Raw genomic sequence first — 23,739 nt, 5'->3', positions numbered from 1 at the left:
TACAGTTTACGAGTCAGCGGATAGCGCGAGTTCTCTTCCATGTAACACTAGAGGGCAGTGCTCGTAAGTTAGTAACTGTCCAATCAGCATTGACCGTGGTCAGTCACCTGAGCGTGCCGATGGACATCAAGTTGATCAACCCAGCCACAACTGCTGATGGTAAATATTTGTTATCGTCTCAAACAATTTTCTTATATTTTGAAGTTAAGACTTTCATTTTTGTTGTTGACAAGTTTATGAGAGATAATTTAGACCAAGGCCCACTACCCTACTCCTGTATTTACAGACTCTGTAAATCATCTGAAATGCAACACCCAGGAGGTTCAGGGGGCTTCATCCTCTAGACCATGGGGGGGGAGGGGGATCGGGATCCAGGCCCACTACACTGGTTCTTTATTTGTGGTGATGTAGAGAGTCTGTAAATCCTCTGAAATGTAACACCCAGGAGGTTGAGGGGGCTTCATCCTCTAGACCATGGGGAGACCCAGGCTCACTACCCTAGTCCGCTATTCATGGTGAGGTAGAGAGTCTGTAAATGCCCTGAAATGTAACACCCAGGAGGTTCAAGGGGCTTCATCCTCTAGACCATGGGGGGGGGGGGGGAGGGGGATCGGGATCCAGGCCCACTACACTGGTTCTTTATTTGTGGTGATGTAGAGAGTCTGTAAATCCTCTGAAATGTAACACCCAGGAGGTTCAGGGGGCTTCATCCTCTAGACCATGGGGAGACCCAGGCTCACTACCCTAGTCCGCTATTCATGGTGAGGTAGAGAGTCTGTAAATCCTCTGAAATGTAACACCCAGGAGGTTCAGGGGGCTTCATCCTCTAGACCATGGGGAGACCCAGGCTCACTGCCCTAGTTCTTTATTCATGGTGAGGTAGAGAGTCTGTAAATCCTCTGAAATGTAACACCCAGGAGGTTGAGGGGGCTTCATCCTCTAGACCATGGGGAGACCCAAACCCACTACCCTAGTTCTTTATTCATGGTGAGGTAGAGAGTCTGTAAATCCTCTGAAATGTAACACCCAGGAGGTTGAGGGGGCTTCATCCTCTAGACCATGGGGAGACCCAGGCTCACTGCCCTAGTTCTTTATTCATGGTGAGGTAGAGAGTCTGTAAATCCTCTGAAATGTAATACCCAGGAGGTTCAGGGGGCTTCATCCTCAGACCAGTGGAAGTGTCGTGGCCGAGCGGTAAAGAGCACCAAATTCAAGCTCTGGTGCTTCTGATCAGCAGAGTGTGAGTTCGAATCCCCAACCGTGACACTTGTGTCCTTAAGCAAGACACTTAACCATTGCTTCGTCCTTCGGATGGGACGTAAAGCCTTTTGTCCCATGTGTTGTGTAACGCATGTAAAAGAACCAAGTGCACTTATCGAATAGAGAAGGGGTTCGCCCCGGTGTTCCTGGTCCGATCAGCAGCAAATTGCGCCACAGCACCTTCTAAAGCATTACATGGTTCTATCAGAATTAGGTCTCATAATTCAATTGTATAGTCCCACATCTGGCATGTATGTATGTATGTTACAGCGCCAGGAGCGTCACTGGGGAGTGACGGACATGTGCGCTATGTAAGAAGCCACAATTATTATTAGTATTAGTATTAATTCCATGTATTCCAGTTTCAGTCAACCTACCCCTCCTGTCAGCCAATGCCAGCCAGCCCGTACCGTTATCTCACACTGATTGGTTGATGTACATGCGCCCTCATGGTTGGGGGATGGAGTTCTGTGAGAGACCAATCCATTGGCAGTCGGTCTACCTCCCTAAAGCTACGGATACGCAGCCCAAGAAATGCAGATTTGGAAGTTCGGACGATGACGGTATTTTTAGGTATGTGTTGAGTTTCCAAAAAGTAGAATTATCAACTTTAGTGACCCCTTTGTTGAAGACATTTACCTAGCAAATCAGACAGTCTACATTGGTGATTTGTGAAAAAAATAGTATGAATTGTTTTTACCCTTACATTGATGTGTATTACGCACTGTGTACTCGGTACTGTCCCCAGTTATGTGAACAAAAAACTACTGCTAGTTTACTTGGGTGGGATTCGTACCCAGGACCTTTGCACTGCTAGAGCAGATGTCTTGCCACTAGACCCACGAGCTAGCCCAGTGGCTAGAGGCAGTTTGATAACAACGTGTTGCGGCCCAAACTCTACCCGACGGTATGAAGATATAAAATATAAAAGCAACTGCTCTGTTTAATCAACTGAAGTTTACTCAACTATAGTTTATATAGTTTTGTCAGATTTTCTGTAAGCACTTTGGTGAATAGCACTCATTATGCCTATTTTATTTTATCTTATCTCAGCATGAAAAAGAAGGATAAACATTTTTCTTGGGCTCGTAACTCCTCGAGTCGGCTATGTCCCATTATTATTGCTATTCTTTATTAATTTTACTATTCTGTATAATTTTCATCTCACCATTGTATACACATGTCTTCACCATACCGCTCCTACATACCTCACCAGTCTCATCAAGATTTATCATCCCGGAAGACCCGGCCTTCGCTCTGGTCCAGACAGTACACTCTTGGCAGTTCCAAAGGTGCATTCCGCTGCTGGGGATCGTGCTTTGTACGCACATGCTCCGCGCCTTTGGAACCGTCTTCCTCATCAAATTTGTTCTGGAAGTCACTCGCAGTTTTCAAGAAACATCTCAAAACTTTCCTGCTTAATGACTGATTGCTTTGACTGTTTTCCCATTATCAGTGCCATTATTGATTTGCTTATTGTATAGTTTCTTGTAAAGCGCTGTGGTACCTCGTGTAGGAGCGCTATATAAATGTCTCTTATTATTATTATTATTACGACCTCCTCTTCAGATTTTGCGCCTACATTCGCCATGAAGCCTTCCCTCAAGATTCCAACGCCAAGCGGTCGCCATCTTATCTAGAATTGTCCAGAAAGGCGGAAAGCGACGAGCAGGAACTAAAAGCTGGCCATACCATCACGTTGCTCCCACCGATGGTACTGACTAATCTACTTCCGTTCGATCTCAAATACAAAATGCACAGGACTGGAGCTGTAGGTCACATCAGACCCGGGAAGGATCAACCAATATATGATGTGAGTAATGTTTGTGAAGTTTTTTTTTGAAAAATGTATTTGTTCCATGATTGTTTCTCTGCAGCCAGGAGTGCTACAGCATCTATGATTGTGTAGGGCGCCCTCACCTAGAGGTAAAAAAGCAACCGTTCGTTGCCCAACCCTGTGCGCCGCGCGTAGAAATTTGTGCGTTTTGATAGTTTCTTCATCGTTTTACCGTTTTAAGATGGCGGCTGGATAACATCAATGCATAAGGTCTATGGACACTGTGGTCATGCTTGGGCAGCCATGGATATTAAGTACATTCAAGAAAAGAATGAAATTTTGATTATATAAACCTTTGACCATAATTGCTTCTCAGCATCCAGGAGTGAACAGTTTAGCTGCTGAGTGTCAGTGCATTGTCCATGGTGTCTTGTACCATAATTGATTCTCTGCACCTAGGAGGAACAATGTTACCTATGGAGGTGTTAACATTTGTTCTGTTTGCTAAGTGGCCAAGTCTCAAGACACTGCCAATGGACCATAGTTGATTCTCTGCACCTAGGAGGAATATGGGTACCTATTGTATTTACTGATTTTTAATTCTTGATTAACGTTACAGGCTGATCTGACTCAATCCAATGACATCAGCTTCACGATGGAAAACTTCCAAGATTGTCACACGCCCTTATCCCTCCCGCCCCGTCTCACCAAAGACGCCCACGGCTACATCCTTCTAAGAGACAGTCATCCTAAGAAGCGACGTCTCCTCCTTAAAGCCAGGGTGGAATGTCGAGCTGGAAGATGCCTCAAGGTAAGGACCAAAACTTGCTAAGCATAGAAGAAACAGGTTACCAGCCAAGTTTACAATAAGTTTGCATTATTGTGGCTGGTGTCCCACTCTGTTTTTGCTTAGCTTGCCAAGCTCTTTTTCTGCTTAACATCTTTATGATATTAGGCCCAGTTGGTTTCCTTAAACAGTGAACTTATATGGCTAGAAAAAACAAACTGCCATGTCTTGTGTACAATTTGTGACTGGTTTCCTGCTCATTTCTGCTTAGCAGAAAAATGTTGAGCAGGTTTTTTTTCTGATAACAGCTAACTGTTGACTGTACTTTTTAAAGATAACTGTTGATCAGATGTTTGACTTTGTCTCCTCATCCATCACAGATTTTGATTTGCGCTCGATACTGGTTGATCAACAAGTCGGGGTTGCCACTCATATTCAAACAGGAAGGAGCAGACTTTGATGCCGCTGGGCAATTTGAAGTCCACGAACAGGCTAGGAGTGTAGCCCCCTTGGTCTTCTCATACGCTGACAGGGAAAAGGCTGAAATGTAAGTGTCTGCCATCTTTGTGAGGTGTTGTTGCAGAGCGGCTAAGAGCACCAGATTCAAGCTCTGGTGTTTTTGATCAGCAAAGCGTGAACATCACAGATTTACATAAAACTTACATGGTCTAATGATGATGATAGTAGAAAACATCCCTTGAAATATTTCTGTCTGAAATGTCATATTTGATGAGAAATAAATAATCTAATTTCGCGTTTGGAGTTTATCGCTCAGTGAGCGTTTTATTCATTTTCGTTTTGACATCGATGCAATGCATCGGTTTTTCATTATTTTCTTGTGACCCAGATGGCTGATCGATCTCAAACTTCCACAGGTTTGTCAGGATATGTATATGGTGGATTACATAGAGCGCTTACAATGCCTGCATCTATTTTGTTGGCAAAAACCAATTCTGTATTGTTCCTTTAATTGACCTTGGTGGGCATTTTGTTCTTGGTGAGATATAAACTTTTGGAGTCTGAGTTTTCAAATTGATTTTGTCTTCAGGTGTACAATGCGACTTGGGCGGGGAGTCATAGGTTTGAATGCATTACCGCATTACTGTCAACGGATATCACTAGAGGGAGGTTCAGGCGTCCGATCGCTGCGAGTTTACCAACAAGGTGGACGACCTCATATGTAAGTAGATGAAATATTTGTCTGTTAAAAGTTTTGAATGAGCAGTCACAAAATTGATCATATAAAAAAAAAAATTGTGGTTTATTAACAAAATCTTCTTTGTTTGACACACTGTAGGGTGTACCACATCGGTATTGACATCCGACCCGGCCGAGGTCGTTACCATGATACCCAAGTTGTGACCTTTGTACCTCGATTCCAGCTGGAGAATCGGTCCAGCTGTAAGCTGGCATTTGCACAACGTCATCTCGTCCAAGGAATTGTAAGAATGAAATCTCAAAGACAACAATTGATTCCTTGCAAATGATGTCATGAACTAAAACAGCGCCCTCATTCTAATGATTTCCTATTAAAGCCAAGATTATATTGATTTATGTTTTACATTTTTTCACCCAGGGTATTCCAAAACATTTAAAACTGTTTTCCTTTTTTTGAAAAGAGGTATGTATTCGTGAATGGTTTCCCTTGTGCAGCAGAGCAAAATGCTGCACAAATTGTATCAGTGGGTACTCAAAAATCATTATTTTGCTACTTGATTGTTTGTTTTGATATTTGTATGGAAATACATGTTATTGATTGATTAAACATGAATCAAATTATTTTTATTTTAAAATTTTGCTGTAGGGATCGAGAAATCCTAGTGAGCATTTGTCGGTGATGTCAGGCTCCAGCGTGATCTTTCATTGGCCGAGAGACGATCTCGATAAATTGCTGTGTGCTCGTATTGCGAGCGATGAAAGCTGTAGGTGGTCTGGGGGAATGCGTATCGATCAGCCATACTCATTTAACATCAATATGAGGTAAGTTTATTGTTGTAGCTGAGTGGTTTTGAGTGTCGGACTTGAGTTCTGGTGGTTGAGTAATTAGGGTGTGGGTTGAAATCCTGGTCTTGGTTTGCGAAATTGAACAACCTTTACTCATTTAACATCAATATGACTATTTATCATCCTATTTATCATCCTATTTATCATCCTATTTATCATCCTAGTACCGCATTTCAGATACACAGACGCACTGGTTTGGTTCTAGGTGGGTAAGAAATACGTCTGGGTACTGCGCGCGCCATGTAATAGTCTTTTGACTATTGCTCCATGGCAAACGACTGTCACACGGCTGCTGGGTTTCTAGTAAAACTACGACATATCATGCGAAGCGCTCTAAACCAATGAAAAGGCAGAATTTTTGTAAGGGGTGTTATAGTGCATTTTGTGTTACAATTTGTAAGGTTTATTTTTATTTGTTTTACCTCAAACCTTAGACAGTTCCACATGGTAGTATAAAATTCTTGTCACTCATTTTGGCGGCCATTTTGTTTTTTTATTCAACAGGAGTGCGGGGAATCTTTCAAACATCATGCATGTCGGCGTCAGCCTGGTTGGAGCCACTTTCTTTGTTGTCTTCTCTGATGCAACTCACATGCCTCCACCTTACAGAATAGACAACATGTCTGAGGTAAATCCATAGAAAATTTCTTCAAGCTTTTCCCGCCAAAACCAACATATAAACTGTTCAAGCTTCAACGCTTTTTCATTCTAGAGCAAGCTAGTCGAAATGTTGAGGCTAGTTAAGAACTCACTGCGCAGTTTTGAAGTTAATAACAATCCTATAAGCTAAAGTAGTAGTCCCAGCCAATTTTCTACCTTCCGTCCAGGTATTAGTTAAAAAGCAGGACAGTTCTTTTCAGAACTGAGAAATCTCCCGAAATCTGAAAATCTACTCCCCCTGTAGTAAAATATAAAGCAAGTCAGTTCTCTAAGAACAAACTCTACCAGGTAAGTAGACACACACATGGTGTTACCGCAATCCAAATATATATTGATACCTCACCATGCAATGCCTCAAGCCCCATAGTTTTCATTCTTCATTTCGTAATATTTTTTAATATTGTCATATTTGCTTTTAGGTGAACCTGATCTATTACCAGCATAAAGTGGCAGATATCAACCTCAGAACAGTTATCAGGCCCAAGGCTTCAGGTATGTACATGGTTTAGCATTGGGGTTCCCTGGTGTACTATACTTGGTCCACTTTCTCATTCATGGAAGTGTCTACCAGGCATGCCAGGATGAATTGTTGCTATTTTCAATGGAAAGGGGAAAACACATCTTCAGTTTGTACATGTTTTAGCATTAGGGTTCCCTGGTGAAGTAAGGATGTTCCTCAGGGTTCATTGCTTCTAGTTCCTTATACATGGGATGAGTTGGTCCTACCTAGGGAGCTATACTGTAAAGTGAAGTAAGGATGTTCCTCAGGGTTAATTGTTTGGTCCTTTTTGTCTTTTCCTCCTAGTTCCTTATACATGGGATGAGTTGGTCTTACCTAGGGAGCTTTACTGTGAAGTGAAGGGAGGCTCAGGAGCTACTTTCAAGCTTGATGTCCTCGGCGATGGCGCCATGTTGTATTATGAGAACTTCATCTACCTCTGTATGACTCATACGTTTACTGGGTAAGTACACAGTCAACCCTCCTACTTTCTGACCATTCAATATTAAACAGATTTTTGCATACCATACCTTTGGGTTGGTAAGCAGTTTGCAACAGCTACATTAATTGTTTTCTCTCAGAAAATAAATTCTTCTCAATTTTGAATCCACTATTCTTCCTTTGCATATTTGTAATTCTTTTCCTTTGATGTCTTTTTTCAGTTCATCATCAACGTTATCGAGTAGTCTGACGTGCAGAAAAGATGATCACACGTCGTTGAACCTCGTCTTTGATCTCGATCCAAAAACCAAAGCTGTCATCCTAAGGAAGAAGGTATCAGAATAAAATTCAGAATTTTTCCTGATTTTATGTCTTTCTCAAAACCTTTGGACAATACTGTTTACCGAAAGTGTCCAATGGCTTTAAGTGAGATACGACAGTTTGAAACTCTGCAACTTAAAATGCTAATTTAGGAGATGACTATTGAAAATGAATGTAGCTAAGGCCATGTCCGAATTGGCGGATACAGCTCTGGCTACGGCTAGATTTACGCATCATCATGCGTTGAAGTATAGACGTCCTTAGCACCACCTTAAGCCTTAGCCGTAGCTGTAGACGTCAATTAGGATACGACCTAATTCTATCGTTGTTTATTTCCAATGAAGGAGCCTGGTAAGCGCAGTCAGCTCTGGTACGTGACCAAAATGGGTACGCTGCAAAACCAAGCCCTCGTGCCACCGCGTGATCCCAACAGAGCGCCCCCTATTGTTCAGAATCCTCTGGTCCTGGATATCGCCGATCTCGCCGCACATCCGAATTCCTTCATGCCGTTAGTGATGAGGAAGTCTGACGAGCGAAGGAAAGGAACGCAGACGTGGTTTCCCCACGAGGTGAGTTTGGAATTTCATTATGATGTTTTTGGGGGGATATCTATGTGGAAATTCCTGCTGCAAAACGTCAGTTGTTGAAACCTAATTAGAGAAGTTGTGTGCCAGAGTGCACCTTGTTCAAATTCTATCGTCCACAGAGTGTGAGTTTGAATCCCAGCCTGGCTTGTCTTGATGCTCATGTCCGTGAGCAAGATACTTTGCTATAATTGTTTTATAATTCAGATAGGATAGTTACAAAAACCAGAACACTTACCATGAAAGAGTCGGGTTAACCCTGGTGTTTCTGGTTCACATAGCAAGCATATCTGTCTACAGATTTGTGGCCGAGCGGTAGAGCACCGAATTCAAACTCTGGTGTTTCTGATCAGCATAGTGTGGGTTTGAATCCCCAGCCGGGACACTTGTATTCTTAAGCAAGACACCATTGTTTGTCCTTCGGATGGGACGTTAAGCCCATGTGTTATGTAACGCATGTAAAAGAACCCAGTGCACTTATCGAAAAGAGAAGGGGTTCTCCCTGGTGTTCCTGGTCTGATCGGCAGCAAATTGCGCCACAGCACCTTGTAAAAACATTACATGGTGCTATCAGAATTAGGTCTCATAATTCAAACGTAGTCCCACATCTTGCAGGAAATACTGTATGTTACAGCGCCAGGAGCGTCACTGAGTGACGGACATGTGCGCTATATAAGAAGCCACAATTATTATTATTATTTCCTCAGGCTTCTCAGTTACAGTCATTAAGTTCACTGATGAGGCGTCCTTGGTTTCATTACCTGAAATGAATGGATTTATCAGCAATTGTATCTATTTCTTTATCCGTGTAGGGTCGTTTGCTTTGTCATCTTGGTGGTCTTGCAGTGCAGGCCAATGGTGGAATCATGGGTTTAAGAGAAGGTATGTAACTTATTTTGAGATAAAATACAAATTTACGCACGACTTTAGAATAAAAATTCCTGTATTTTTCCTAAAACCTTCCCAGTCCGATTCTGGAAGTTTTGAGATTGTGGAGAATGTGAAGGACTGTATGCCCAAATAATAACTGCTTATCTATGGGCCAGGCAAACCAATCTTATCACAGTCCAAACATGTGGGTGTTCAGTTGAGTAACCATAGAGTGGAGGATAGTGGTGGATTGGGGACTGTAGGCCCAAATAATAACTGCTTATCTATGGGCCAGGCAAACCAATCTTATCACAGTCCAAACATGTGGGTGTTCAGTTGAGTAACCATAGAGTGGAGGATAGTGGTGGATTGGGGACTGTAGGCCCAAATAACAATTACTTATTACTGGGTCAGGCAAACCAATCTTATCACAGTCCAAACATGTGGGTGTTCAGTTGAGTAACCATAGAGTGGACGATAGTGGTGGATTGGGGACTGTAGGCCCAAATAACAATTACTTATTACTGGGTCAGGCATACCAATCTTATCACAGTCCAAACATGTGGGTGTTCAGTTGAGTAACCATAGAGTGGAGGATAGTGGTGGATTGGGGACTGTAGGCCCAAATAACAATTACTTATTACTGGGCCAGGCAAACCAATCTTAGTCCAATGTGGAGTCGCTGTGGAGGGTATTAGTGGGAAAGTTGGGTTTGGGTTTAAATAATGAAACTTTTTTTTCTTTTTCTTGAATGTTTTTTTCTAGGTTGTGAGGTCGTACTCGGACCTGCCGATGTGAAACCGGCGGACAGAGTACCGGTGGAACAAGCAATCCACTCCCAGAAGAACCTACCGGGTAGTGGTAGTCTGAACACCAAGGTGCTGGCTGATGGTCCAACTAGAGTCTTACAGGTTACTGATACATGGTCACAGGTAAGGAGTCAGGGATCTAGACTTAGGTTCAAACAGGAGACTTTTGAACACTAGGTGGCAGCAGACACAAGGTTTACGTATTTCTGAAAATGCGTAAAGAATGGATTGATTTTGTCTGCTGCCACCAAGGGTCCCCAATAATCTCTCGTGGATTACTTTGCGAAAGCATTTTACGCACACTAGCCAAAAAATTAGGTGCATGCTAGTCAATATGATGTCAAATTTTGTCATGTAGACCAGCATGCACCTCATTTTACGGCTAACGAGTGCGTAAAAAGGATTTGGAAAGTAGACTTCAATTCAATTCAATTAATTGGTACTTGGTATTACTTGGTACTTGCTGTAAAACAATGCCTTCTACCCTCTGGTAATTTTGCTATGATCTATTTGGAATTTGTATTTTTTTTCTACTGTCATATTTTTAATGCATTTTGTGACATTTATTTTGCTATTGCATTGATTTATTACATTTGTCACCCAGATTCTGCTATTTAAAGTTGCCTTTTTGATGTGTTGTGTGAATTATTTGATGGCGCATGTTATTTTTTATATTTTATTTTTCCTACCATCTCATAATTTAATTGCATCCCCTCTCTTCCTATACATGTATATTGTATAACACATGTAATTGTGATGATGCTTGTTCTATTTTATACTGTGTGTTAATTGATTTCATACAGAAAAGAGAAAGATGTCTCGGTAAATAGTTTATATTGGTTTTCCCTCATGTGCCATAAATGTATTCCTTGTGTTGATGCGTTGTGATATTTTATTCTTTATGATCAATGCTTTAAGATCGATGTTTTATGATCTTTTATTCTGTGTGACCTACGATTTCATTATAATGTAGCAAGCCACGGAGGCAACAAAGGCGATTGCCTCCATACCACCCCATGGTCATTGCCTTGGTGCCCTTTAGATGCTCCTGTAAAAATTTACAATTTCCTCATAGGGTGCCCTATACCTAGGAGAAATGCCTTGGTGCCCTTATATATTTTGATGCTTTGTGATATTTTATTCTTTAAGATTGATGTTTTATGATAAAAATGAATCAGAAGAAAATAATTTTTTCGAGTTTTCAATTTTATCTTTTTCACTAAAAAGGTGGTATGAGTGTAGTCTGAATTGGGTTATGGCACTAATGTACCACCTTGCACATTGAACTCAAAGTTGCTGACAGTGACAGGCTCCCAACCAATGTACAGACGCTTAAGCATCAACTATCGCAACCCCACGATGGGGGTGTTCAAGTATCTTATGCCACATTGCGCCTCACAAGGGCCTAGTTTCCGTTCCTCCGCTCCCTTGGGTTACAGGGATCCCCTTCTGGAGGGTTTTAAACACCTTTGTCTCAGACCTTCCCATGGGTGCTGGTTGGGTAATGAATACCCAGTGAGTTACCCATACATGCAAGCATCACACCACCCATTTGTACAGGAGTGGATGGGTGGTATATATACAAAAAAAATTATTTTTATTTCTATTTATGGTGGTAAATTTCTCAAAATTTTTAATCTAATGCAAATGGAAGTAATTGATCCATATCTATAAACAAGATAAATGCATTTCGGTTTGTCAAAGTTTTGCGCTGTGTTTTTATTTTAAACACAAGATATGACATGAATTGCGTTTGTGAATATATAATGAGGTGCAGTGCATTGTGGGTGTATTTATTTATTTTTTAATGAGAGGTGCTTTGCATTAGTTTAGACCTACATGTAGTGATAAGTTCTGGTTTACATATAATAAGTGATAAACTATCTTTAGGTTTTAGTTGTGCTATATTTTGTAAAATTATAACAATCACTACCGCATTATGTAAATTATATGCAGATTTGTTTTCAAAGGTTCAGCTGGTTAGGCCTAGTGTTTACTTGAATATGGAGGCTTGGATTTATGTATTGTCTTATTTATATCTATCTTAATTCTAAAAATTAGTAGTATTTTGATAAGCTGTATATGTGGTATATGCAAATTAACTCATTAATATTCATATTTATGTCCACAGCAATTAACACCCACTGGAGGTGGGCGTGGCCTAAAGGATGAATGGGTCCATGTTAAAGATAGTAAAGAGGGCAAGTCTGGGAGGAATGCCAGACCGGTGGTCAGAACCCCTGACACACAGGGTGACACACCCAATATCAAAGAAGTCGATGTAAGTATCGCAGTTGTTTTAAGATTTTTTGTTTATAATAAAATAAATCAACAGTGCAATTTGATGGTTTCTCTTAATACTAGCAAATCAAGTGTATTATTTTGTAGGAGTTGTTGATTTTAGATGGTTGTAGAGCTTTATATTTGGGTGTCTTTAAGCACTTGCTTATTTAATGACAAAGAACAAAGCAGTTATGGTGAAGTGTCTTGCTCAAGGACACAAGTTCCATGACCAGACCCAAAGCCAAGTGCACTGGACTTCATAGCCACATCACTCCATATTTAAAATCTATTGATAAAAATTCACTGCAGATTTTTTAGAAGATTTTGCAATTTGTTGGCATTTAACGCTAACAGAGAGGTTTTGGGGTAACACCATTTGAGTAGTGTTGCTTCTAAAAAAAGAGCCGGTGGTTGACAACTCAATTTGTTGATGTATCTTATCTTTCTTGAACTTCCATGTCTTTGCAGGTGATTTTCTTTCTGAGTGAGGGAGTAGGTTTGTCTTTCGTCAACAGCGTTCCTGAAGAAGTGTTGTATATATCTCTATCTGGTTTTGAAGTACAGTACTTGGACACCAGACAAGAAATGTCACTTAAAGTAGAAATCAAGAAAATTCAGGTAAAAATAATCACTTGTTCAATCAACACTTGTTTAATCCATTCTTAAAGATGCTGGACACTATTGGTAATTGTCAAAGACTCGTCTTCTCACTTTGTGCGTCTCAACATATGCATAAAATAACAAACCTGTGAAAATTTGAACTCAATAGGAGACTTTCCAACGCTAGGCGGCAGCAGACATACCGGGTAAATTCCCATTGTTTACGTAGTTCTGAACATGCGCATAATTCTGAGAACAATGGATTTACCCGGTAAGTCTGCTGCCCTCTATCGTCCCAGAAAGTCTCCCATTGGTCGTTGAAGTTGCGAGATAATAATGGAAGAAAAAACACCCTTGTCACACAAAGTTGTGTGCTTTCAGATATCAAAGTAAAAGCTGTGCAAGTTTTGAGATGTGTCCCCTTTCATCATATCAAAAGTTTATTAAAAATTTGACAGTGCAATCTCCATAAAATATTTGATTTTATGTTTTCTTCCATTGGGCTGTGTACAAATCGTGCCTGTAGAAAGTCCAGGCTCTGTGGCTCTTTTGGAAACATGTGATGTCACAGGTCTCATCGTCTATAACTAACCAGTTACTAATTGCTTCCCTGCACCTAGGTTGATAACCAGATCATTGGTGTCCAAAAGCCTGTCGTACTGTTTGTTACACCATCAAATTCAGAGGAGAAGCCAAGCAGCTCTAGTACCCCAGCTTTATGCATGGCTATAACCAAGCTACCCTCATCTCATGAAATGGTGGATATATACAAGGTACCAGTCTAATTTTCTAACTACTGTAACTTAAAAAAATTACAAAATGTTTGTGTAAATCAGCTAACTTAGTTTTTTTTTTTTCAAACCAAACTTAAAGCCATTGGACCCTTTCGGTAAACAGTATTGTCCAAGGCCCACACTTCGTGTATCACAACTTCTATATCAAATAACAAACCTGTGAAAATTTGGGCTTAATCGGTCGTCGGAGTCAGGAGAAAATAACGGGAAAACCCACCCTTGTATCCGCGCGTTTCGCCGTGTCATGACATGTGTTTAAAATAAATCCGTAATTCTCGTTAACGAGAATCGATATTGTTTTACTGTTTTCTCAAAAAGTAAAGCATTTCATGGAATAATATTTCAAGAGAAGTATTTCACCACTACCTTCTGTAAACCCTGTAAGTTATTTGTAAATCTGTGAACTTTTTTTTTTTTTTCTGTACCGAAAGGGTCCAATGGCTTTAAGGCAACTCTAGATTTGTAATCTTTTTTTAAAGTTCTTATTGATTTTTTTGTGGTAAATTGTTTTTATACTATCTCTACACTCAAAAGAGATTTACACTTGGTGTTATCACAAACCTCACCTATATGTTCCCACCATACAAAGTTTCAAATCCTTCTTTATTTCTTGATGGATGTTTTTACCTAATTTGTTGTGTACTGTTGTGTTTTTCTGAAGAAAAAAATCAGCAGTTATTACAGACCAAGCAATTAAATATTTTAAAAAACAAAAAAGGACTATTTCTCGGAAGGGTTTAAATTTAAACCTGGATCGGTCTTTTTGCCATGGGTGGCTATGTTACTGTATAAATACAGAGGCCAAAAAAATGCTTGACGACACGTTACACCAGCTTTGGATGATTTAACTGTTGCATTCGTTTCTATAATCGCAGTTGTTTTTCGTCAACCTGTGCAAGATGACGTTAAATCTTGAGGAGTTGGTTCTGCTGAAGTTCCTTCAGTTTGCCGGCTTCGCTCAACTCGACAGCGAGATTGAGAAGATGGATGAAAGTTACTACAACTCACTCAGGTACTCAATCCCATTATTCTCAGAAGAATTCAATTATTTGGCCAATCAGAAAGGGATTTTCGCCTATGTTTGTGTTTAGGAAGTGGCAAGTGAAGACCCAGGCCCACTACCCTAGTCCGCTATTCATGGTGAGGTAGAGAGTCTGTAAATCCCCTGAAATGTAACACCCAGGAGGTTGAGGGGGCTTCACCCTCTAGACCATGGGGAGACCCAGGCTCACTGCCCTAGTTCTTTATTCATGGTGAGGTAGAGAGTCTGTAAATCCCCTGAAATGTAACACCCAGGAGGTTGAGGGGGCTTCATCCTCTAGACCATGGGGAGACCCCGGCCCACTACCCTAGTCCGCTATTCATGGTGAGGTAGAGAATCTGTAAATCCCCTGAAATGTAACACCCAGGAGGTTCAGGGGGCTTCATCCTCTAGACCAAGGGGGAACCCAGGCTCACTGCCCTAGTCCGCTATTCATGGTGAGGTAGAGAGTCTGTAAATCCTCTGAAATGTAACACCCAGGAGGTTGAGGGGGCTTCATCCTCTAGACCATGGGGAGACCCAGGCTCACTGCCCTAGTCCGCTATTCATGGTGAGGTAGAGAGTCTGTAAATCCTCTGAAATGTAACACCCAGGAGGTTGAGGGGGCTTCATCCTCTAGACCATGGGGAGACCCAGGCTCACTACCCTAGTCCGCTATTCATGGTGAGGTAGAGAGTCTGCAAATCCCCTGAAATGTAACACCCAGGAGGTTCAGGGGGCTTCATCCTCTAGACCATGGGGAGACCCAGGCTCACTACCCTAGTCCTCTATTCATGGTGAGGTAGAGAGTCTGCAAATCCCCTGAAATGTAACACCCAGGAGGTTCAGGGGGCTTCATCCTCTAGACCATGGGGAGACCCAGGCTCACTACCCTAGTCCGCTATTCATGGTGAGGTAGAGAGTCAGTAAATCCTCTGAAATGTAACACCCAGGAGGTTCAGGGGGCTTCATCCTCTAGACCATGGGGAGACCCAGGCTCACTGCCCTAGTCCGCTATTCATGGTGAGGTAGAGAGTCTGTAAATCCTCTGAAATGTAACACCCAGGAGGTTCAGGGGGCTTCATCCTCTAGACCATGGGGAGACCCAGGCTCACTGCCCTAGTCCGCTATTCATGGTGAGGTAGAGAGTCTGTAAATCCTCTGAAATGTAACACCCAGGAGGTTGAGGGGGCTTCATCCTCTAGACCATGGGGAGACCCAGGCTCACTACCCTAGTCTGCTATTCATGGTGAGGTAGAGAGTCTGCAAATCCCCTGAAATGTAACACCCAGGAGGTTCAGGGGGCTTCATCCTCTAGACCATGGGGAGACCCAGGCTCACTGCCCTAGTCCGCTATTCATGGTGAGGTAGAGAGTCTGTAAATCCTCTGAAATGTAACACCCAGGAGGTTGAGGGGGCTTCATCCTCTAGACCATGGGGAGACCCAGGCTCACTGCCCTAGTCCGCTATTCATGGTGAGGTAGAGAGTCTGTAAATCCTCTGAAATGTAACACCCAGGAGGTTCAGGGGGCTTCATCCTCTAGACCATGGGGAGACCCAGGCTCACTGCCCTAGTCCGCTATTCATGGTGAGGTAGAGAGTCTGTAAATCCTCTGAAATGTAACACCCAGGAGGTTGAGGGGGCTTCATCCTCTAGACCATGGGGAGACCCAGGCTCACTACCCTAGTCCGCTATTCATGGTGAGGTAGAGAGTCTGTAAATCCTCTGAAATGTAACACCCAGGAGGTTGAGGGGGCTTCATCCTCTAGACCATGGGGAGACCCAGGCTCACTACCCTAGTCCGCTATTCATGGTGAGGTAGAGAGTCAGTAAATCCTCTGAAATGTAACACCCAGGAGGTTCAGGGGGCTTCATCCTCTAGACCATGGGGAGACCCAGGCTCACTACCCTAGTCCCTTATTCATGGTGATGTAGAGAGGCTGTAAGTCCTCTAGAATGTAACACCCAGGAGGTTCAGGGGGCTTCATCCTCTAGACCATGGGGAGACCCAGGCTCACTGCCCTAGTCCGCTATTCATGGTGAGGTAGAGAGTCTGTAAATCCTCTGAAATGTAACACCCAGGAGGTTGAGGGGGCTTCATCCTCTAGACCATGGGGAGACCCAGGCTCACTGCCCTAGTCCGCTATTCATGGTGAGGTAGAGAGTCTGTAAATCCTCTGAAATGTATCACCCAGGAGGTTGAGGGGGCTTCATCCTCTAGACCATGGGGAGACCCAGGCTCACTGCCCTAGTCCGCTATTCATGGTGAGGTAGAGAGTCTGTAAATCCTCTGAAATGTATCACCCAGGAGGTTGAGGGGGCTTCATCCTCTAGACCATGGGGAGACCCAGGCTCACTGCCCTAGTCCGCTATTCATGGTGAGGTAGAGAGTCTGTAAATCCTCTGAAATGTATCACTCGAAAGTTACGGGGGGCTTCATCCTAGTCTGTGCTCCCAAACTCTCTACCCATTTTAGAATATTTAAAGTTTTTCAAAATCATAGCTCTTACATCATCTAAACAGTTCAATATATTTCTGATTTTTAATTTTCTACTCATCTCAGAATATGTTTAATTTGTTCAAAATCATAGCTTCGATGTCATTTAAACACATTATTTTATTTCTTAATTTACATATTCTTGACCTGTTTGCAGACCTGTATCAGTCGAACAGAAAGCCAAACGCTTCTTCTTCGAGACGCTCAAACTAAACGCAACCGAGTTCAAACTGAGCGTGCTCACATCCTCCAAGCTACCACCTGACCTCAAAGCTCTGAAGACCCAGCAACGACTCTTCTTGATTCAGTTTGAAGACGCCCCAGTCTCCCTCGATCCTTTCACAAGACTCCACCCCTTTGAGACACAAGAGTTCTTATTGGATGCTGTCATCAAGCATTACACTGAGGTATGCAAATGAGTATTAGACTTGCTGCTAGCTCTCTCATTGTACAAATAGCCTCTGCTTGGCAGACTGTAGAGGGCACACTTTATTGTAAATCGTGTTTTCAGACAAATTCTTGTTATAATCAATTTTTTTTTTTTCAATCATACATATTTCAATAGCAAGAATATATGTGGTGAGGCAATTAAATTTATACAAATCAACAAAAACAAATTGTATTAAATGGTGGCATTATAATTGGGTTAGGTTTGCTCTAACGCAGTGTGGAAAATCTCCTTTGAGTAGTGTGGGTTCTGAACAGAACCGATTGTTGACAAATCAACGTTTCTCCTGAAAGCGATCAGAGCATAAAAATAAATAGTAATAATAACACCATTAATATAGCGCCTTTACCTAAGGTTGCAAAGCGCTCAGAGAATGACAGGAAAAAAAACAACAATTGGAGTGCAATAAAAAACCAGGAGGAAAACCACGACTAGGCAAAGCCTGCAGCATTTAGTAAAGAAATTCCCGCGAAAAGCCTGTTTCTCTTTGACTAGAACTGCAGGCCAAGCAAGGCCAGATTTACTGATTGAAAAAGAATGCATATTGATCCAAACGTTTAGTCGTCAACCACCAGGGACAAATTTCATGGCTGTGCTTACCGTAAGCACAGAATCGGCGCTAACGGAAGCAGGGAACTCTGTGCTTACGGCATGCGTATTTAATGGGTTAGCGGCGAATTTTGGCTTCTGCGCGTGCGTACTTCACATTACTAAGTATTCTGCGCTTACAAGGCTAGCGCAGAAACTCAGCGCTTGCACTTAAGCGGGGAATCGTGATCGTAAGCGCAGAATTCGGCGGTAAGCAGAGCCATGAAATTGGGCCCAGTTCTTTTTAGAACCAGCACTACTCCACAGAGGTTTTCACACGGTGTTTCAGCAAACCTCCCCTGATTAAATGTGTTTTAATTTTTACTTTTCCAGGAGTTGAAAAGCCAAGCTGTGAAGATCTTGGGGTCTGTTGATTTTCTTGGGAATCCAATCGGTTTGATTCAAGATCTACGAGACGGATTAAAGGAGTTGATCTTGGAGGGGAACGTAACGGGAATGGTAAAGAATGTGACTCATGGAATGTCCAATACTGCAGCTAAGGTAAGCAGAGACGATGAAAACTTACAACCAGGGCCAAATTTCATAAGCCTGTTAAGCAGAAAATACTGCTTAACAAATTTCTTTGCTAAGCAAGAATGGAGTGGGTCACGAGTCACAACGATGTAAACTCGATGTAGTTTTGGCTGGTATTCTGTGTCTTTTAAAGACACAGGACACTATTGGTAATTGACAAAGACCAGTCTTCTCACTTGGTGTATCTCAACATATGCATAAAATAACAAACCTGTGAAAATTTTAGCTCAATCGATCGTCGAAGTTGTGAGATAATAGTGGAAGAAAAAACACCCTTGTCACACCATGGTCACACAAAGTTGTGTGCTTTCAGATGCTTGATTTTGAGACCTCAAATTCTAAATCTGAGGTCTCGAAATCAAGTCCGTGAAAAATTACTTCTTTCTTGAAAACTACTTCACTTCAGAGGGAGCCGTTTCTCACAGTGTTTTATACTATCAACCTCTCCCCATTACTCATTACCAAGTAAGGTTTTGTGCTAATAATTATTTTGAGTAATTACCAATAGTGTCCACTGCCTTTAAGCAGAAAATACTGCTTAACAAATTTCTTTTCTAAGCAAGAATTGAGTGGGGCACCAGTCACAACGATGTAAACTTAATGTAGTTTTGGCTGGTATTCTGTATCTCATCATTCTGTATGGTAAGCACGGCCTTTTTTCGTGGTTAAACTAAACTATTTCAATGATTCTATACAGGTGACTGGTTCCTTATCCAACACGCTTGGCACAGTGATCATGGATAACCAGCATGAAGAGATAAGAAGTAGTATCCGAGAGTCTCACGATGGTAGTAGTAGCAGTCACCTTAAGGCTGGTCTCAAAGGGTTGACGTTCGGAGTGGTCGGAGGTCTGACGAGCATCTTCACTCAGACGTACCAGGGAATAAGTGAAGACGGAGTAGAGGTAGGTAATAGGGGTGACTGATGAAAGCTTCTGTCAAAATTTGTTTTTAGGAGTTCATTCATATTGCGCCATTTCATATGATTATGTTCCAATGTTGATCACATACATGATACGTCACAGTTATCATTATTTTCACAAGCGTACAAACCATTTCAATACCCCTCCCCCCCATAAAAGTGTTTGAGGAAAAATGTTGGTTTGCTCATTGTTCTACATAGAGATTCTTGAACCATTTGATATGCCCATCAGAGTTCTTCTTTTAAGATCCTTCAGTCTGATGCAAATTTCATTCCGTTCATTGACCATGTCAATGTCTGTTGGGCTATTGTTCACTTTTGCTCCTTATATAAAAAAAAAGAAGCAAATCCTGTTTGATTCTGTGCACAAATATACAAACAATTTATAGAACTTACACATCCTAAAATGATAATAATAACAGAATTTTCTGCAAAGAAGACTCAGCTTATCTGACTTTTAATAGGTATTGTTATTTTTTTTTAATCATGAAGTTAATTAAAGGATTGTACACAATACAGTTACATTCAGAACATTTTAGTTGATTTTTGTTGTTGATATTGTAGGGGCTTGTGAAGGGGTTTGGTAAAGGAGTTATAGGCACGGTAGCCAAACCAGTCGTGGGTGTAATGGACCTAGCGTCAGGCACCATGGCCGCTATCCGTAGCTCTACGGTCAGTGAGAGTCACCTGGTACCACAGAGAGTCCGTCTGACTCGTTGCTGTATCAATCCAGCTGGTATGCTTCCCCGGTACTCACCGTACAATGCTAGAGGGCAGGAGTATATACCCAAGCTGTCTGAGGCGTCAAATAACAAAGAAAGGTAACCAGTTAGACAGAGTCTCGCTAGGAATAAAACATGTTTGTCTTTGATTTCCTGTTCAAGTTTCTGGGAGATGCTCACATTCCCTATTACGAACCACACAAATAGGGCCAAAAGAATTGAACACTTTTCCAAGTCCTCATTTAGTGGGCCTGCATGCCTCTTCAGCGTTTCTCTTTTTTTACCACGATGTATTGTTATGTTTGTGCAATAAAGGTAAAAAACTAAAACAATTTTATTTTTTTTCAAATCACATCAATGATGCTCAGACTATTCATACTTTCAAGAAATGGACAAACTGCTCTCACTCGGCTACATATCCCTTTTTTCAGTTTTCTAATGTTGGCCGTAACCAGATATGTGCACATGTCACATAACAACTTACAAAAACACTTTTCCTTTGTTATTATACATGTAAGTATTGTCAGCTTAATCTTCCCAGCATGTTGATATACACTTGGTGTTACCGCAAGTCAAATATACTTTGATGCCTCGCCGTACAGTGCTTCAAATCCCATTTTTCAACTTTGTTTGCCCTAGATTTTTCTCGATGGAGACCCTCCGTTCTAGTCCGACTGAGGGCATGGAGGCCTTGATTACAAGTGAATGTACGTACTTCTTACCTGTGAATAACCCACTCTCCCCCGTCCTGCAAGTGAATCATTCTGAGCTTTTCCACGCAAGACACATACAGCATGGTGAGTCTTGATTAGGTCTAGGGAAAACCATTATAGTTTTAGGGGCCTTGTCACACGAGGCAGTTTTTACAGGCAACTTGGAGGCAACCAACTGCAGTGCATGCTACAGGACCACTTTGGTAGCACATGATTCGAACATTGTTTTACAATCCACAAGAAAATAATTCATAGTAATTTGGGGGGCTAATCATCCTTACTCGCAGCTAAGAGCTGAATTGCGTAGGACGCGGCTACAACGGGTTCAAGAAGCAGGCATGCAAGGGCCCCTTTGGCTGCCAGCCACATCAACCCATTATGACCACGGAGCACAGCCAAAGATCAAAAGTGTTTGATTTTTTCCAAGGAAGGAAAAACCGGATGGTCTGGAAAACCCTTGTGGCACAGCAGAGAACCAACGCACAACTCAACTCACATATGGCCCCGGCCGTGTATCGAACCAAGGTCACCTTGGTGAGAGGCGAGCGCTTTACGCTCAAGCCAACCATGCCAAAACTAGGTGACCTTGAAATGTGATCGGCTTTTCTTCAAGGGTTTTCTCTGGGCCTTGCTTTTGAATTGCATTTTCAGGCAGATTTGGTGCTTTACAATTTGTTTTTATGATAATTTATATTTGATATATTTTAGGTGGGAAACATTACACCGAGCTGACTAAGATGGCTAACACAGAAGCAGGGGTTTCTGCATCGCGCTACGACTCAAAAGAAAGACCAAAAGTTGGCTGTGATAATGAGAGAATCGCCAAAAAGGTAGGAAATGGGAGCTGTCAATGTTGACCATTTTAGCTCGGCGTAGACTGTCTAGTAAAAACTGCTTTGTGCCAGTAAATACAGCTTTCCAACTTGCCCTGTGGGCTGCTAAAGTCTGTTCAACATTTCTTCCTTTTGAGATGTGAATAATAAATTTATTAAGTATGTAAATTTATTTTGAGCGTTGTGTAATTACATCAGAAAGATATATTTATGACAATTAATGTTTCAAATATGTGCTACTAAAATTTCTTATGGCCAAGTAAACACACAGTTGGGCCTGATGGGTTAAGTTACAAAAAGCATATCTGTGGAATAAAAAATTAAAATAGGATAGAAATCTAAGAAGATTTGTCTTTGTGTTTTTTGTACAGGTTTCTCAACAGATCAACTACGCCAAGGGATGCTATGAGGAATTAAAACAACAAGTTATGATGGATACCTCAGATAGCATCCTAAGGTTGGAACTTGTGGCTGAAGATGATACATGAAACAGCAGTCTGGCTCAAAAAGAATGAGCAGTAAAATAAAACAGCAGTATGCGCAAGTGCTCATGTCAACCATACATGAAACAGTGAGTGACTCCCTTAAATATAGGTAGAGACATACATTAAACAGCGGTATGTAAACATAGGAACTGTAAATGAAACAGCAGTCTGCTCATGTATTCATGTGAACTGACACATGAAACAGCGAGTGACTCCCTGAAATGTAAGTAGAGACATACATGAAACAGCGGTAAGTTTGGAAAATTCCAGAAAAGTCCTTAAACCTTGGAGCTGTAAATGAAACAGCAGTCTGCTCAAGTACTCATGTCAACCAATACATCAAACAGCGATGCCTCCTGAAATGTAGATAGAGACAGACATACATGAAACAGCAGTATGCCCTTAAAAGTTCTTAAACCTAGGAGCTAGGTATGAAACAGCAGTCTGCCCAAGTACTCATTTCAACCATGTCAACCATTTGACCCCTTGCACGCGCGTCACACGCGGCGACTGATGCCACGCTCACCATGTTAGTGGGCAAGTTTAGCGCTGCGTCGCCTAAAATGTGCACTTCACTGCATAACGCACAGCATAGAGTTATATATAAAAACGCACAGTGAAATTGCCCACCAGTATGGCGCACTCATGATTTTTCTGATGATGACGTCAGGTGAAATGGGTCAAAACATGAAACAGCGAGTGACTCCTGAAATATAGATAGAGACTTTACATGAGAATGGCAGACTCCCGTTCAAAATGTTGGTCAAGTTGCAAACAAAGCTGAGAAACTTATTGATATTAACGTTTTCAGTCACTTGACACGCTTTCTCTAGCCATTATTGGGTCTCATTTGTCAAATAAAAAAAAAAATTATTTTAGGGAACCTAAATGTAAATATTAATAAGCCTCAATATTTTCTTGTAAATTTGTGTGTACAAATGTATAGAAAGATGTGCCAGTGAAATGAATGCAAGACAATTTTAAAATGCAAATTGCTTTATTAATTCTATATGTGAGTTTGTTCTTTTTATATGATTTGTTCCAATTTGGAACAAATTTAATGTCGCGTTATGGTGCTAGTTTAGTTTTTTAAAAAAAATTTAGCAAAATAAAAGCAGTTTTTTGATTAAACACAATTTTGGAATGTGCAGCTTTAATTATCACTTGAATTTGATTTTGAGATCTCAGAATTAGAACTTGAGGTCTCAAAATCAACCATCTAAACGCACACAACTTCGCGTGACAAGAGTGTTTTTTCTTTCATTATTATCTCGCAACTTCGATGTC

General features: G+C 41.5%; 1 protein-coding gene across 3 annotated transcripts in view; it reads left to right on the top strand.

Moving 5' to 3' along the window:
- Nucleotides 1-23,001, top strand: part of LOC117302129 (vacuolar protein sorting-associated protein 13D-like) — a 65,674-nt gene extending 42,673 nt beyond the window's left edge. For 2 of the 3 annotated variants that reach the window (XM_033785931.1, XM_033785930.1), the window contains exons 48-73: nucleotides 6-159; nucleotides 1,623-1,833; nucleotides 2,830-3,073; nucleotides 3,657-3,848; nucleotides 4,205-4,371; nucleotides 4,873-5,004; nucleotides 5,122-5,266; nucleotides 5,629-5,804; nucleotides 6,333-6,456; nucleotides 6,908-6,980; nucleotides 7,294-7,450; nucleotides 7,650-7,761; nucleotides 8,094-8,318; nucleotides 9,146-9,215; nucleotides 9,969-10,135; nucleotides 12,144-12,293; nucleotides 12,764-12,913; nucleotides 13,516-13,668; nucleotides 14,565-14,701; nucleotides 17,366-17,615; nucleotides 18,578-18,745; nucleotides 19,476-19,682; nucleotides 20,264-20,520; nucleotides 21,061-21,218; nucleotides 21,843-21,964; nucleotides 22,339-23,001. In XM_033785931.1, the coding sequence (XP_033641822.1) occupies nucleotides 6-159; nucleotides 1,623-1,833; nucleotides 2,830-3,073; nucleotides 3,657-3,848; nucleotides 4,205-4,371; nucleotides 4,873-5,004; nucleotides 5,122-5,266; nucleotides 5,629-5,804; nucleotides 6,333-6,456; nucleotides 6,908-6,980; nucleotides 7,294-7,450; nucleotides 7,650-7,761; nucleotides 8,094-8,318; nucleotides 9,146-9,215; nucleotides 9,969-10,135; nucleotides 12,144-12,293; nucleotides 12,764-12,913; nucleotides 13,516-13,668; nucleotides 14,565-14,701; nucleotides 17,366-17,615; nucleotides 18,578-18,745; nucleotides 19,476-19,682; nucleotides 20,264-20,520; nucleotides 21,061-21,218; nucleotides 21,843-21,964; nucleotides 22,339-22,455 (4,218 nt within the window). In that variant the 3' untranslated portion in view covers nucleotides 22,456-23,001. The remainder of the gene's footprint in view (nucleotides 1-5; nucleotides 160-1,622; nucleotides 1,834-2,829; nucleotides 3,074-3,656; nucleotides 3,849-4,204; nucleotides 4,372-4,872; nucleotides 5,005-5,121; nucleotides 5,267-5,628; nucleotides 5,805-6,332; nucleotides 6,457-6,907; nucleotides 6,981-7,293; nucleotides 7,451-7,649; nucleotides 7,762-8,093; nucleotides 8,319-9,145; nucleotides 9,216-9,968; nucleotides 10,136-12,143; nucleotides 12,294-12,763; nucleotides 12,914-13,515; nucleotides 13,669-14,564; nucleotides 14,702-17,365; nucleotides 17,616-18,577; nucleotides 18,746-19,475; nucleotides 19,683-20,263; nucleotides 20,521-21,060; nucleotides 21,219-21,842; nucleotides 21,965-22,338) is intronic. The other variant, XM_033785932.1, reaches the window with a different exon arrangement.
- The last annotated feature ends 738 nt before the right edge of the window (nucleotides 23,002-23,739 follow it).

This window comes from Asterias rubens, chromosome 18 (assembly GCF_902459465.1).
Source record: "Asterias rubens chromosome 18, eAstRub1.3, whole genome shotgun sequence".
Taxonomy (NCBI): domain Eukaryota; kingdom Metazoa; phylum Echinodermata; class Asteroidea; order Forcipulatida; family Asteriidae; genus Asterias; species Asterias rubens.
Note: the sequence above shows the minus strand (reverse complement) of the source record. Positions and strands in the feature narration are given on the sequence as shown.